The sequence below is a fragment of the Abramis brama genome (genome assembly GCF_963993115.1).
Source record: "Abramis brama genome assembly, chromosome: 24".
NCBI lineage: Eukaryota > Metazoa > Chordata > Actinopteri > Cypriniformes > Leuciscidae > Abramis > Abramis brama.
The window spans coordinates 14,330,915-14,345,477 of NC_139986.1; the positions used below are offsets into that span (position 1 = coordinate 14,330,915).

Consider the following 14,563-nt stretch of genomic DNA (forward strand, 5'->3'; position numbering starts at 1 on the left):
CGCACTTTAGACACGCCCTCTCAACGTATCGAGAACGGGTATTGGTCTTCTCTTGGGATAATTCAATGCGCTCGCCACTTATACTTTACAACAGTGACTGTGATTGGATGAAAGCAGCGTCATTCAGTGCTCACAGACCACCTTTGGATTGCTTGCAACGGTATTTGTATCGGATTAGAGCTACTATGCAATGTTGCCATGTCCGCACAGTATAATACACTTTGACTTGTAGTTTACGTAAAGTCACTTCTAAATAATTTATTTATTAAACTTATTTCCAGAATATAGTCCCATCTTTAGGCTTGCTGCTGCCTGGCCTAAATAGCACAATACAGCATGGCCAAGCAGCAGTTGTCGAATATCAGGAATAATTCTTTTCTTTTTTTTCAAAGCCTTGAATTTCTGTTTTTGAAACATTATATTAAATACATTGTAATTTTTTATTTAGTTTTATTTTTTTCTCTATTGTTCTCTGAATGTTTGTCATGTTGTTCATAAAAATAAAGAAAAAAGTAATGTGACCACTAATGGTTGTTGTCATTTTTAAAAACATTTGGGCTTGCTTTTCAAGTGAGATCTGGCAACAATGCTACTATGCACACACTGAAATACCGAGACCTTCAAAACTTAACCCGAGGCCACTGAAATTATGCCACTTACCCATTATAAGACATGAATATTGATAATCTCTAACGAGTAATACTTTAGTATTTTCATTTGCCTGCCACATTAAGCAATACATTAATGAAGCTGAACCCCTGACAAGATGGTCCATAATAGTTATATTAAACAGTGCAGCTAATACCCAATTTATGTAGACATAAAATATAAATAAATCTACATATACACAAATTATAAGGGTAATTTACATAATGAAGAGAAACATCAATACATGAACTTCAGTTTATTTGTTTTCTGCATAAGAAAAAAGGAGAACCAACACAAAATGAAGGTACATTTGAGGGGAAAACAAGCTTAATCAATATTCTAATTTTTCATAACAAGACTGCCACCATTATCGTTCAATATTCATATCAATGGCATATCAAAGTCTGAGATGCCATTAAAACCGTTATGAATCAATAATAATCAAAAGTGATGAAAAATAGTAAGTAGTAGTTATAACAAGTGATAATCAAGTGTCAATGAAAAAGTGAAAAGATAATATAAAAGCATTTCTCCATATTCTACCTATATACTCTGAACAGTGCAACACCATGTGATCCCACGTCCTGTAGCACTGCACTACAACCCAGTCCATGTTCATTTCATATGAACTACTTGACACTAATTTTAACAAAAACAACTTGTATTTGCTGGGATATACTGAAAACAAAACATTTCGATGAACTTCAAGTGTTCCAAGTTGAGTTGTCGGAAATGCATTTATCTGTAGCTCATGCTTAAACCCTGGACTAGTTCAAAGTGTCAAGGCATGGGAGCTCCTTTGTGGTTTGCATTACAAACACTTCCAATCAAGATTGCTTTTTGGTATCTTTAATGAGACAAAGCAACAGAAAGAATAACTTTGGAATATCATTTTCTTAATATAGTTCATTAAAAAATCTTTTTTAGTTTTGCATTTTGTTAAAGTATTAATAGTATCAATAATAATATACAAAATAAACCAAAAAGGAAAATCGTCTTTAGTATTTCATGTCCTTCAAATCGCACCTCCTGTTGGCCTGATGAATAGTTTCCAGGTCCACTTAAAGCACCCTGTCTTCTCTCCTGGTGGGTTTTAAAGAAAATACTTGAATATTCTCAGTACGAGCACTCGGCTTACAAAAAAACAAAACGCTTAGTGAAAGAACAAGAAAAAAAAAATGACAACTCTCTCCCATAAATCTAAAATGCTTTTGCTTTTACCATAAATAAATGACTTTTGTGTTTAATTTATATTGACAAGCTGGGGTTACTCCCTAGACTCAAACCAAATGAAATGATTTATCAGAGGGTATAAGGTACATGATTTCAATGTTCCACAAATCTATATAAAATTGTGTAAGTACAGACTTGACTTTGGCTTCGTGCACAGCGGCTAGGTCTGATCCATTTTTTTTTGTCTGTTTTAACTATGTGCAATGCAAACTCTTTAAAAATAACATTAAAAGCTGATTAATACTTCATTACAGTTTGACATACAGTAAGTTTTTAACCATACAACAAAACTGTTTATTTTGCGGAACATGAAAACCTTAAAAAAAAAAAAAAATCATGTTTGTGACTTTAAAAGGGTCAAAGTGCTGTATGAGGACCATCTGACATCTTTAACGTTCAACGAGAGCTCTGCTGATGACTATAGGATTGTCATGATGGTTGTTCAAAAATAGCTATCATATTGTCTGGATTCAGAACACGCTCCCAAATTCTCCATATTCCAGACTACACATATTCTCTGCTTTATTTGTCATTACGATTTCATTACTATCAACTGTTAGCATAGTCTAGTCTTCTTTCAACTGAGCCAGAAGGAAAACTTCTGTTTACAGGATAGATTTCTTTGAATTGACAAGACTATCGGAGATAAATCAGCTTAGAAACAACTCTTCTATATAGGCTTTAAAAACAGGCTAAAGACCACCCTGGCTCAAGCAAAAGCAGTACCACAAACATAAATGACAACCCAGAGCACTTTGGTTGAGTTTTTGGGCATTCATTACCATAGATTCTCCCAATCAAACCAAGTGTTATATGTAAATGTGAGTAGAATATTACCCAACATAATAGGAGTTTAAACCGAGATGAAGTTGTGAAAAACGGACCATGATCACATAAGCATTAGCATGTCCATGATTACCATTTCAGTAGATTATTTATAGTAAAATGATGCTGTGGCAATAGGTCATTAAAAGGAGCCCTGTAAGTAAAGACTCTGTATAATAACAATGTCTTGCTGATATCCAAGGAGAGAAAGTGAAGATGGCCAGATTCATCTGTGCCCACTCCAATTTAGAGCCTCAAAAGAACAATAGCTTAAAAGACCAGCACCCTTTATCTGTCTTTTTTAAGCCAACAAGTCTAGTGGGTCCACAGACTATACCAGCTTCAATTCATTGTTTAGCTGGAGCTGCTAGCTGGTGATGGGGTAGAAGACTGGCTGGCAAAACCAGTAGACCCCGTACCAGATCCATTGCTGACCAACGCTGCTTGCTGACCAAAGTTAGTGGTTCTCAGAGTGGCAAGATGTCGAGCAGAGAAGACATGGTCACGTGCTGCAGCCCTGGATTCAAATTCAATCCCACAGGCGTCGCACTTGCCTCTCAGAGTCTCACGGCCTGTTGTCTGGCCGATGGTATATGATGGAGTTGGTTCCACAACTGTCAGTTGTACAGGTTTGGGCAGGATGGGACGGTTGGCTCGGAGAGCATTGTATTGCAGGTAGCTACCCGAGCTGACATCTACCTTCTTGGAAGGGTCAATGGGATTAGGTGACTGTGTGAAGATGTAAAAATTACATTGTTAGTTTCATTTCATTACAGAAAAACTAAATTTTAAGCAATAACAACAGAGAAAACTGTGTGTGTGTGTGTGTGTGGGGGGGGGGGGGGGGGGGGGATCACTGTAAATCCCTCTGCCTTAAATAGTTATTGACCATAGTCTAAGTCAGGGGTCGGCAATCTATTGCACGCGGAGGAGTAATTGCTGGCATGTGAGCAAAAGTAAGAGAGGTGTATGCATTTCATTCAGATAAAGTACCTCGCACATGCATACAGATCTAATCATTCCTCATAGTAACACAGCTTGCTTTACTAAGTTAGGAGTTATAAATGTTATTAAAGTGTGAGAATTAATCTGCTCAAGTCAATTAAAGCACGCAGCTCTGAAAAACCATTAGCACGACCACTGCACATCATGCGCGCACAAGTTACTGACTGACAGCTTACAGCTTGTTCCGCTGTACATAGTTAATGCTATAAATTTCAGAGATATTCAACCAATATATAGTCCTAATATACATTCCACACACATCAAAATGACTGTGATGCATGTGAAAACCCGAAAGAGAGGGCATTTTTTCACATTCCAGATGAAACTGGATAAAATGCATCTGGTTGTTGAAGTATTAAATTATCTTACTAATGCTGATGCCACTCACTCCTTAATTGCAGTCTTTGATTTAGAAATTAGCTGATGATAAATAAAATGAAGCTTATATCTTGCTTTCATTGACGTGAACACTGCTTCAGAAATATTTAAGATTATGCACAACTATATTAGCCATTATGAATATTTAAAATATATTTATACATATGGGGGAGGGGGGGGGGGGGGGGCACAGATTAGGTTAGGGCACAGTGAATAACTCAGAAACTTAAAAATGGCAAAAGGTTGCCGACTCATGGTCTAAGTGCTCAAGTTTTGATTTAAAAAAAAAGAAGAAAAAAAGCAATTTTTGTAGTAAAATCATAGCAGCTGCCACTACTTTCCTGTGCACCATACACTTCTGTCCATCAGGTGGCGGAAACAATCACCTGCTTCTAGGCATCAATGTAAAAGATTCAAGGGCTGCGTCCCAATTCAGAGGCTGCATCCTTCAAAGACCACATTCGAAGGCCGATTGCATCACAGTAGCGTGACGAAGGCTGTCCCAATTCTAAGGCTCCTTCAAATGCGGCCTTGAAATGCGGCCTTCGTTTCCTGGGCATTGAAGTACACAACAGATGGATCCTTCGTTGCCTAGTATACCCCAAAATTCATTGCATGCCATTGACGACAGGAATTTAAGAGAAAATGCCGGATTACACTTTCAAATGCAAGTATTGGGTGTCAACTTACTCGAATATCTAATGATACAAATGTAAAAATAAAAAGTTAAGCATTTCAAATGCTGACTCGTATCTTACTAAGATGCGATTTTTTATAGTTTATACTCTTTATTACTTACATAAATGGACCACGGTGAGCATATTTAGACAAGTTGTGAACCCTGTTTTGTTTTCAGACAGTTGAATATAACTTTCAAAAAAGTCCAGTACAAACATTACTGCCGCTCGTTAACGGCAGCTGTCACAGTTGCTAGTCGACAAGAGCAATCCTCCGTAGGCTAGACCGTCCCATTTAACAACACTCGGTCCGACCTTTGCGGACTTCGAAGGATGCAGCCTCTGAATTGGGACACAGTTAAAGAAAAAGAAGTAAAAAAAAGTAAAAGAAGCATTTTGCCACATACTGTGTGAAGCGTAGATGGTGCACAAGAGAGAAGTGGCAGCCCACGTTTTACTACTTACATTTCGGGGTGAACGAAGCACTTAAATACCCAACCAGATTAAATGATCTCCTTTTGTGTAAAAGAACGTAAAATGAGATAAATGAGAATGTAATGCAAACAGGTTTGGAATGACATGAGGTTGAGTCAATTTTGGATTGATATTTTTTTTTTAAAGGCATCAACACCAGTATGTCAAAAGAAATAATAAAATATGAATTAAAGATGACACTTTTTTTAGTTACTGCACCGGGCACATTTTTTATAACGTGTTGCTAGTCTATGACATGAGAAGTATATTGACACCTCTAAGGCTAATGGCATTGTAGCAAAATACTAAAATTAGACATGAAAACAGTTGCTTCAGAATATTAGACAAAGTGCCCTTACCATTTTCTCTTGCTGAAGCCTCCAGCGTTTCTCCTTAGCACGTGTATTTTGGAACCAGATTTGCACAACCTTCAGTGGAAGCCCAAGCTCTGTCCCCACTGCCTCACACTCCAGTGCATTAGGATGAGCACATGTCTCGTAGCACGACTGCAGGATGGACAGCTGAAGACAGTTCAGGTGAGTTCGAGGTCGTCTTGGGGTGGAGTTCTGAAGCATGTAACTTGTTTCTTTTTGGTTTTGACCAGAAGATACTGTAACCGTCACAGGAGATGGCGTGGTGGGCGTGGTGGTAGTGGGTGTAGGTCGCTGTGAGCTCAAGCCTAACTGTTCTCTTGAAAGGGTGTTGATCTTGAATGGACCTTTCTGAGACCAATATTTGAGCCCATTGTGTTTCTGAGATGCCAAGGCAGAAGATTTGTTAATTGGCGTAGGGGACAATTTTGGCACAATGTGGCTGGTAGTCCCAGACTCGACCTCTCCTCGGTAATCGTCATCATCTTCATCAGTATGGTCTGACTCGGCTCGTACCTCTTCAACCTTCCTTTTCGGAGCAGATCGAGATGTAGGAATCCCACTCACTAGCAGAGGAACTGCAACCGGAGTGGCCACTGTCTTAGGAGCTATTTTAACCATTGTAATGGGAGTTGCTTCTGTTTTGGTCTTGTGAACTAATGAAGGGCCGGAGGACACAACGGTGAAAGAGGCTGTCTGATTTGGTCTACTTGGACCTTGAGTGGGAGTTTTCAGGGGCTCCTTGACCTCCTTCACCTTATCTGTCTTTGGAGGAATATTTCCAGTTTGGGGTTTTGCAGAGCCCCAGCCAGTGGAGGGACTTGGGTTAGGTTTAGGTGGGGTTGAGAATATGGGCTTCGAGAGTGGCCAGGTGAACTTAATGAGTGGTTTCCCAACAGCTGCCAAAGTGCCATCACTGATAAAACGGACCTCTCCCTTTCGCTCCCTAGCCCTCATATTCTGGAACCAGATCTGAACCACTTTCTTTGGAAGGTTTACCCACTCAGATATTTGTTCAAATTCATGCTTGCCTGGGTTTGGATCTTTGAAATAACATCCATAAAGAATATCAAGCTGGTCAGCATGGATGATGGTCCTGGAACGTCTCATGTCCCTGAACCGTCTGACTTTTGGCCTCTTTTGATCCCGCTCTTTTTCTCGTTCCTTCTCTTTTTCCCTTTCCATGAGTGATGTGCTGACCTTTTCTGCTGCCCTCATGTACACAGTGCTAGTCTTAGCCAAATTATTGCGATTAGTACTGTTATTGGAAGATGGTAAAGCAATGGCAGATTCTGGCTTCACCTGAACCACGATGAGACCTCTATCTGTAGGAACCCCAACAGTCGCTGGTCTCAATCCTAGACCATCAAGCAAATGACTTTTCTGTATAGAGGACTTGTTAGCTGGGGAGACAGATGATATTGTAGAGCTGTGGTTTTTCCCCATGCTTAGATCCAAAGCAGACTCGCAATCATTACCATTAGATAAGGAGTGTGTAAGAGAGGTGGGTGCAGCTGCATTAAGAGGGTCCGAAAGTACTGCTGCTGGACTCCGAGTGTTTGCAAAGGCCATCTTACCTCGATCTCTTTCTGAAAGACCCACCCCAATAACTGATGAAGGAAGTGAAAGTACATATGGACTGTATAACTGGGTGGAAAGTGGAGCCAATGACAGGGAAAGGGGCAATGACTGCAAGATGCCAGTTGGAACGCCCTGATGATCGACCGCAACTGAAAAAGGAGTAGGAGGGTCAGCTTGTGCTTCCAACTGAAGATCAAGATCTACATCTTGCTTCTCTCGTTTGATCTCCACCTCTTCCTTGTCAATCTCACTCTTTCTCTTTTTCCTCTTCATACTTTGTTCATCATCATATTCGTCCTCTGCATCCGAGAGGAAGACTGTAGTAGAACGAAGAACCTTTCCACCACCACTTGACCTTTCAACTGTTGGCTCTACCTGTGAAGACTGTTTGATTGGGCTACCTGACTCTTCCCTCATCGAGCTGCTTTGACTTTCTTCATCAGTCACGATAACAGACGTGTAGAACTCTTCGTTTTCAGAGTCGGATGTCAACAGCAATTCTCTTGGGCTTCCCTTACCAATCCTGTGTCGTTCTGCACTACTGGAAAGGTCAATGGCATGACTACTTGTTGCTGATGGACTATGTCCATCTTCACCCTCATCTATCATTAAATTACCCTCTTCTTCCTCCATACTTCTGTCCAATTCATCATGGAAGCTGTCTAATCTCTCCCTATCTTTGGATTGCCGGGCGTCTAAGAACCACTTGCGTACCTCTTCTCCACTTAGCCCAACCTCCCTGCCGAGGGCTTCACAGTCCTCCCGCTGAGGACTAGATGTTTCAGCATCATCTCGTGACTCTAAAAAGGCCCACAGAACCTGAGATTGAAACTCAGTGAGCACAGACCGTCCTGAAGACAAGAGTGGATGATCTTTAGCACTTCTATGGCCTAAAGCTCTTAAGGCAAAATTAGTGTTACGAAAGGTACAGTAAACAGCGCCAGAGCTGTTAACAGGATGTGCATGGCTGATACCTTGGTTTGGATCCAAAGCGAACGAAATATCATGCTGATGGACAGGGGCCGCTGAGGATTCAGTTACTTTGGAGTTTGCATCATCCCCCTGACACACCTTTTCACTGTTCCTCTCAACTTCCATTTCACTTTCTTCTTGCTCTTTTTCATCACATGCCTTGCCATCACACACCATTTTCTCACTTTGCTCTTGTGTATTTTCACTCTTAATACACATCTCTTTTTTTATCCCATCAATTTTCCAGTCCTCTTCAGATTTTAGTGACATTTGCTGATCGCAAGGCTCTACTTTTATCTCATTGTGCACTTTCATGTCTGCACCCTTGTCTACCATCTTGTTGGTCTCCTCTAAACTCATTTGAGTGGTGGCTGGGAGGCCAAATGCAGCCCACTGACTTTGTAAGCCACTGAGTCTTTGGGCCAAAAGAGCCTGTTGTGCAGTACTGAGACCAAGAACTGGCACTGCCTGCTGCAAAAGCTGGTTTGGAGATTCTGGATTCTGGCCCTGGATTTGGGTTTGAGTTTGGAGTCCATTCAACACCAGGGGCATGAGCATATGAGGCTGGGGTATAAGCTGCGGGGTAGCTGCCCCTGGTGTTGCAGATGTCCCAGTCGTGAAGAGAGGAGGAAGAATGGAGTGTGGGAGAGAATTTGGGCTGGAAGTCAGGAGAGTGAGAATAGCAGACATGGCTTGTGCGGAGGCCACCGGAGAAGAAAGTAATGAGGGAGCTAGCTGAGGCTGCATCTGCTCTCCGTCTTTGGTCGTTACTGCTGATGGAGTCAGGTTTGCTTGGGTGACACAATTGCTGGTGGAGGCGTTAACTAACTGTGTGGTGCTTCCAACAGTGGTCGTAGCCAAGTTTGTAACCATGGTTCCAGTTCCTGTATTTGCAGTGGAACTAGGAGTAGCATTCCCCGCACTCCTGCTGCGACTCTGGTGCAACACAGATTTTAAATGACTTTCCAGGGTAATGGCATGATTGTAGGAGACACGACAGACGGCACACTGGTATGGTTTGTTGGAGACATAAGGTCGAGCCAGGAAAGGGGTTGAGTCACTGTCTTTCACCGTCCCGGTTCTCATCCTCTGAATATGGGTGGTTGAATTATAATGAACACTCAATGCTGTTCTAGTGGGAAATGACTCCAAACACGCATTACACTTGAATGGACGGTTATCGCCATCAGAGGCTACACTGTTTTTACAGACGGATCTGCCATTGCTTACAGAAGCCTCTGATGTTTTTATAGTTTGCTCCACATTGTCCTGATCTGACTCCAGGCCAGCCACGTCACTTTCCTCATTTCTTCCTCCCTCCAGCTCTTCATCCAGCCCTTTTTCCTGAGAAGAACCACCCTTGTCACCTGCATCTGTAGATTCGCTCTCATTTTGGGAAGCCATTGAGGGGGACTTTGTGTTCTCTAAATGTTTCTGCTGAGATGTGTCATCTAATGAATTGATAAAAAATAAAATACAATGTTAGTGAGCATTTACAAACAAAAAAGTCCAAAATAAGTGCAGTTTTATTATGCTGAATATGTAAAACAGGTCTTCAAAAAGGGAGCAATTTCACAAATTGTCTGCTAATTGTAAAAAGTTATTTTAAAGGGTTAGTTCACCCAAAAATGAAAATTCTGTCAGTAATTACTCACCCTCATGTTGTTCCAACCCCGTAAGACTTGTTCATCTTCGGAACACAAATTAAGATATTTTTGATGTAATTGAGCGCTGGCTCACTCCTTCATAGGCTGCTAGGTAATTTATATCTGCCAGCCCAGAAAAGTTAGTAAAGACATCATTAAAATATTCCAAGTGACTACAGTGGCTCAACCTTAAGTTTATCAAGCGACGAAAATACTTTGTGCGAAAAAAAACAAAAAAACTTTATTCAACTATTCATTTTCTTCTGTGTGGGCCTCTGAGTGAGTTCACGTAGTGTAACAGCGCAGCGCTTCTGGGTTGTACATCAGAATGTAGGCTTACTATTGGGCAGCATCACACACATGACCAGCATCGGCCAATAGTGAGCCTACGTTCTGACGTACAACCCAGAAGTGCTGCGCTGTTACAGCTGAGCAGCTCTCAGATTTCATCAAAAATATCTTAATTTGTGTTCCGAAGATGAACGAAAGTCTTACGGGGTTGGAACAACATGAGGGTGACTAATTACTGACAGAATTTTCATTTTTGAGCGAACTAACTCTTTAAACCAAAGGTAAAGTTAACAATACATTTATTAAGATGAATCGTAATATACATGTGTATGAATCCATAAATCAACGTTAATTTGACCAATATCATCTCATAGGTAAATAAATTATACATAGGTATAATAGAGCAGGCTTAAATCACAACACTCAGTTTACGATATGCAACTGGGGTCCCTGGTCCATCCCTCACCTTAACAAACTTGAAACCCCATTATGTCCGGATTCAGAACAAAAATCATTTGTTTGGATTTAAAAACAACCAGTGAAATGTAAATAATTTGCAACAAATCATTTGTTTTTTTTTGTTTTTTTCAGCAATCACATCCAGGAGTCAGCAGGAAAACTGAATACTTGTGGGGGCCACACTCAGCTACAACCTACAGGTGCTTCATTGTCATGGAAACTACTGATGCAAGGTGGTCACCAACACAGCCAATTGTGTGTCCAGTGGTGCATAGCCTAGGCCTGGTATCAATAACACTGGAACCTAAGACCTCAGTGCTGGGATAGTGTTAAATCACTGTGGCACAAATACAAACACTTAACATTATAATACAATTAACAATAACTTTATAGATTATCAAAACTCACCTGAATCATTTAGGGCTTTGGATTCTTCATCTTCAGCAATGGAAGAGTGCTTAGGAGCAGCCTTATGAAAAGAGGAAATCAATTATTTACGTTAAAAGCAAACAAAACAAACTTGTGTAAGCTTATAGTTTCACTGACAACACACAATGTAGGCCTCATTTCTTTTGTAAGAAAAAAGGATTTTCCATCAAAACGTACATAATGACATCACTAAACATTACTAACATTTTTCTTTCCCAAAAAGTCCATCTTAAATATACTCACAATATCCAGTAACTTATCAAGGCAAGCAGGGAGGACACTGTGTTTGTCTGTAAGGTGATGAGAGAGATTCTCACGGTCTGGTTGACTTTCTTGACATAGAGGGCATAAACACATTGACCCCCTGTTACTGGCACCTCCCAGAGTTTCTCCTGGCTCCTCCTGAAACCAAAGTGGTATTATTATTATATGCAATAATATTTTATCATACCTAAATAAGGCAAATATTTTATTACTTATTTTCAGAATTCACAAAATAAAATTAATGATATTGTATAGCATGTATTTATTTTTGTTTCAAGTGGCCTCATGCTATTGTGTGCAATTTTTTTATGCATCAGCGATCTGAAAGAAAGGTGAAATTAACAAATACATGAAATAAGTGCAGCGCTTCACAAAACTATAGTCTTAAAGGGTTAGTTCACCTAAAACTGAAACCGCATCCTTATGTCATTCCTAACCTGTATGCCTGACTTTCTTCTGCAGAATGCAAAAGAAAATATTCTGAAGAACATTGGTGTGCAAACAACATCGGACCCCATTGACTTTCAAAACAGATATTTTTATCTGTATTTTCCACAGAAGAAAGTAAGTCATTCATTCAGGATTGAATTTGGAATGACATAACAGTGAGGTGCAAATATAAATTTTTGGGTGAACCAGTACTTACATATATATATAAAAATGAGATTACATAAACATATAGAATATATAGAATAAATAACAGATTTATAGACAGCATCTAATGCATTAACATGCTTCATGTCACTGCATGTATTATGTCTAATGTACAGACAGCTCTAAAATAGTTGTTCAGTTCACATAAGCTTAATTGTTAAAACTCAAAAATATACTTTAAGAAATGCAACAATTGTCTCGCTTATTAATTGGGTTTGATGTTAGATGACACTTACAAAACAAAACAACAAAATGACCATGCATAACATTGGGACATATCACTCAACCACCCCTTTCTTTCATTCAAGTATGTTCACAATCAGGTCTGATATTGTGACCTCTAGTTACTTATATAGGCCATACAATCTGTGCTATGCACTTATAACAGTATTCGTGCAAGACATCAAATCTGATTCACAGATGCAGTTATGTTCTTTCTGCTAGACACAACATAACAAAACTGGACCACGATACCTTGTGGCCTGTTAATAAATCATGCATTTGAAGGCACATTACTTTAAGGCATACCATGTTCATAAAATCTGAGAAGCAGAATCACACATGCATTTATCACTTCTGCAATAACTAGGCTATTTACCGTCAGATGAGGCCTAAATGTTGACCTTGACTAGTCTTATAATATGCTGATGTGAGTGAAATTTGGCAACATGTTGCCCCTTGTGAATAAGGCGACATGGGCTGTAAATAACAAATAATGGGTGCAAATCCCCTGGGATATTAATGACAGTAATGTCTCTTTAAAACAATAACCCAAATAAATAAATAACACATACGTCGAGATCAAAGATATAAACATCTTAATTCACATCTAAACGACTTCGTTTCGCGTATGCATGCAAAATCGTTTCAAAATACACCGTTTCTGGCTTCGTTTTTACATGCCACACTGTCAAGTAACGAACAGACATCAAATGCCAACAGTGCTACAATGCCACGCCAATTAGCTTCCCTGCTAGACTGAAAACATGCACTGAATCCTCAAGGCAAGTACTATTAACTTCTCCTAAAAGTCAAAGACAGACGAACCCACACGCCGCGGGACACTGCCGTTCGACAGCGAGCTCATATGGCCGCCATAACTCTTGATGATTTCGTTAATTAACCCACAGCCTAATTAGCAAGACCCGTGTGCTGTTGAATCAATTGGAAACGGAGAGCTTTAGCCTGCCTCGCTAACACGCATATATACACACAGACACACACTCACTCTCTCTCTCTCTCACTCCAGTGTAATCATGACAAATACCCCATTAAAGTGCATCGCACTGCAGTCTCCTGCCCTAATAACCCCCTTTTCCAACTTTAATCGCTGCAAAGCGACTGATTTTAGTGATTTCTTACTTGAAGGGTGATGTTAAAACAAAAGAAGCCGTTTCTCATAAACAGTCGTGGCACTTCACATGGCTAACGCAGCTAACAACACTCAACAAATTGGTCAACTAATTATGTATCGCCTATCACGCCACAAATCGCCCACAAACTTCTCAAAGACACCGAATAAGAGCTGCGAGAATAGATTATAAGGTATATAACAATATCAACGCTCGAGATGCTGCAGTCCAAGTCTGCTTTATTGCGCTAATTGAATTGTGTAAATAGGCTTTCGGCTCTCAGATGTAAAACCTCGGGCTTGATTAGTTCCTCGCCCCCCTGATTGTGGCCTGTTGGTCGGACATTGAGACATCCCCCGCCCGCCGTCCGCTGCACAGCGGAAATTGCGGCCTACATCGACTAAGCTATTTAATTAATGAATTTGGGTTGCTTCATACAGATGTGTTAACAAAAACAAGCCGTTTGTCGTTCCTCTTCGGCATTTATCTAACCCAATACCTTGCATTTGGCGGTCTAAGTTCCTCGTTTAGTAGATAATGTAGATATTAAGCACCATAAGTGTGTTTTAATAATTGTAGAGCGCAGTAATTAACGATGGACGAAGCGCATTGCTGCTCGAAAAGAGCGACGTGCAAAAAACGAGCAGCGAAAGGGGGTGGCGGGGCCAAAATGAGAGTCCGAGGCAGAAAAGTTTGGATTTTAACACTCGAAATCTAACTAAATATTCGCAATGAAATGCCATGCATCAGATTCTCTATCATGCTCAGGACGCGATGAGATCCGCATCGCCCACACGATCGCAACTTCTTGATCAATTCGGCGTCAACATCGTTTAATTAACACTAAAGCAATTAGCTAAGGCTTTACCTGCATGGTTGGGACTCCAGCACACGCTTCCTCTCGCTCTTTAAAACTGAAAAGTTTTGTCTCTCTCTCTCTCTCTCCCTCCCTCTCTCACTTACTTACTCACTCACTCACTCCCTCCCTCTCTCTCTCTCGTTCACTCTTGCATTGCTCTCCTCTAGTAAACACACGACAGCTCCCCCAAAAGCTGACTGCTAACTCTCTCCAAGAATGTTCCTCTTCCCACTAACGGTTCGATTCAACAAAACACTTAAACGCATGTTAGAACATTGTTATACTGTCATCAATTAAATTAGTTGTAACTTTGTTTAAAATTTCGTCTTTAAGAATGTAGAGGCGAAGTATTAAAACATACACGGCAAATGAGAGAAATATTTATACAAAGGTGTGTATAAAAAAATAATAATTAATAAATATATTTGTATGTTATTGGTAATAT

General features: G+C 40.2%; 1 protein-coding gene across 2 annotated transcripts; it reads right to left on the bottom strand.

The window, feature by feature from the left end:
* Window positions 1-889: 889 nt before the first annotated feature.
* On the bottom strand, window positions 890-14,258 carry zfhx2 (zinc finger homeobox 2). Of its 2 annotated transcripts, XM_084102455.1 has the most exons (6): window positions 14,128-14,258; window positions 11,233-11,391; window positions 10,969-11,029; window positions 5,600-9,615; window positions 5,232-5,281; window positions 3,544-5,108 (listed from the first exon to the last, which is right to left on the bottom strand). In XM_084102455.1, the coding sequence occupies exons 1-5, from the start codon at window positions 14,131-14,133 to the stop codon at window positions 5,270-5,272; spliced, it is 4,254 nt and encodes a 1,417-aa protein (XP_083958581.1). In that variant the 5' UTR covers window positions 14,134-14,258; the 3' UTR covers window positions 3,544-5,108; window positions 5,232-5,269. The 2 variants fall into 2 exon arrangements, with proteins under 2 accessions (XP_083958580.1, XP_083958581.1); XM_084102454.1 differs by lacking the exons at window positions 3,544-5,108; window positions 5,232-5,281 and adding an exon at window positions 890-3,435.
* Window positions 14,259-14,563: the final 305 nt, after the last annotated feature.

Excerpts from the sequence above, each read along its gene's own strand:
- zfhx2 (XM_084102454.1), bottom strand. Across the intron at positions 11,030-11,232 it reads TTGATAAGTTACTGGATATT|GCTGCTCCTAAGCACTCTTC; the intron begins GTGAGTATATTT and ends TCTTTTCATAAG. Across the intron at positions 9,616-10,968 it reads CAAAGCCCTAAATGATTCAG|ATGACACATCTCAGCAGAAA; the intron begins GTGAGTTTTGAT and ends TCAATTCATTAG.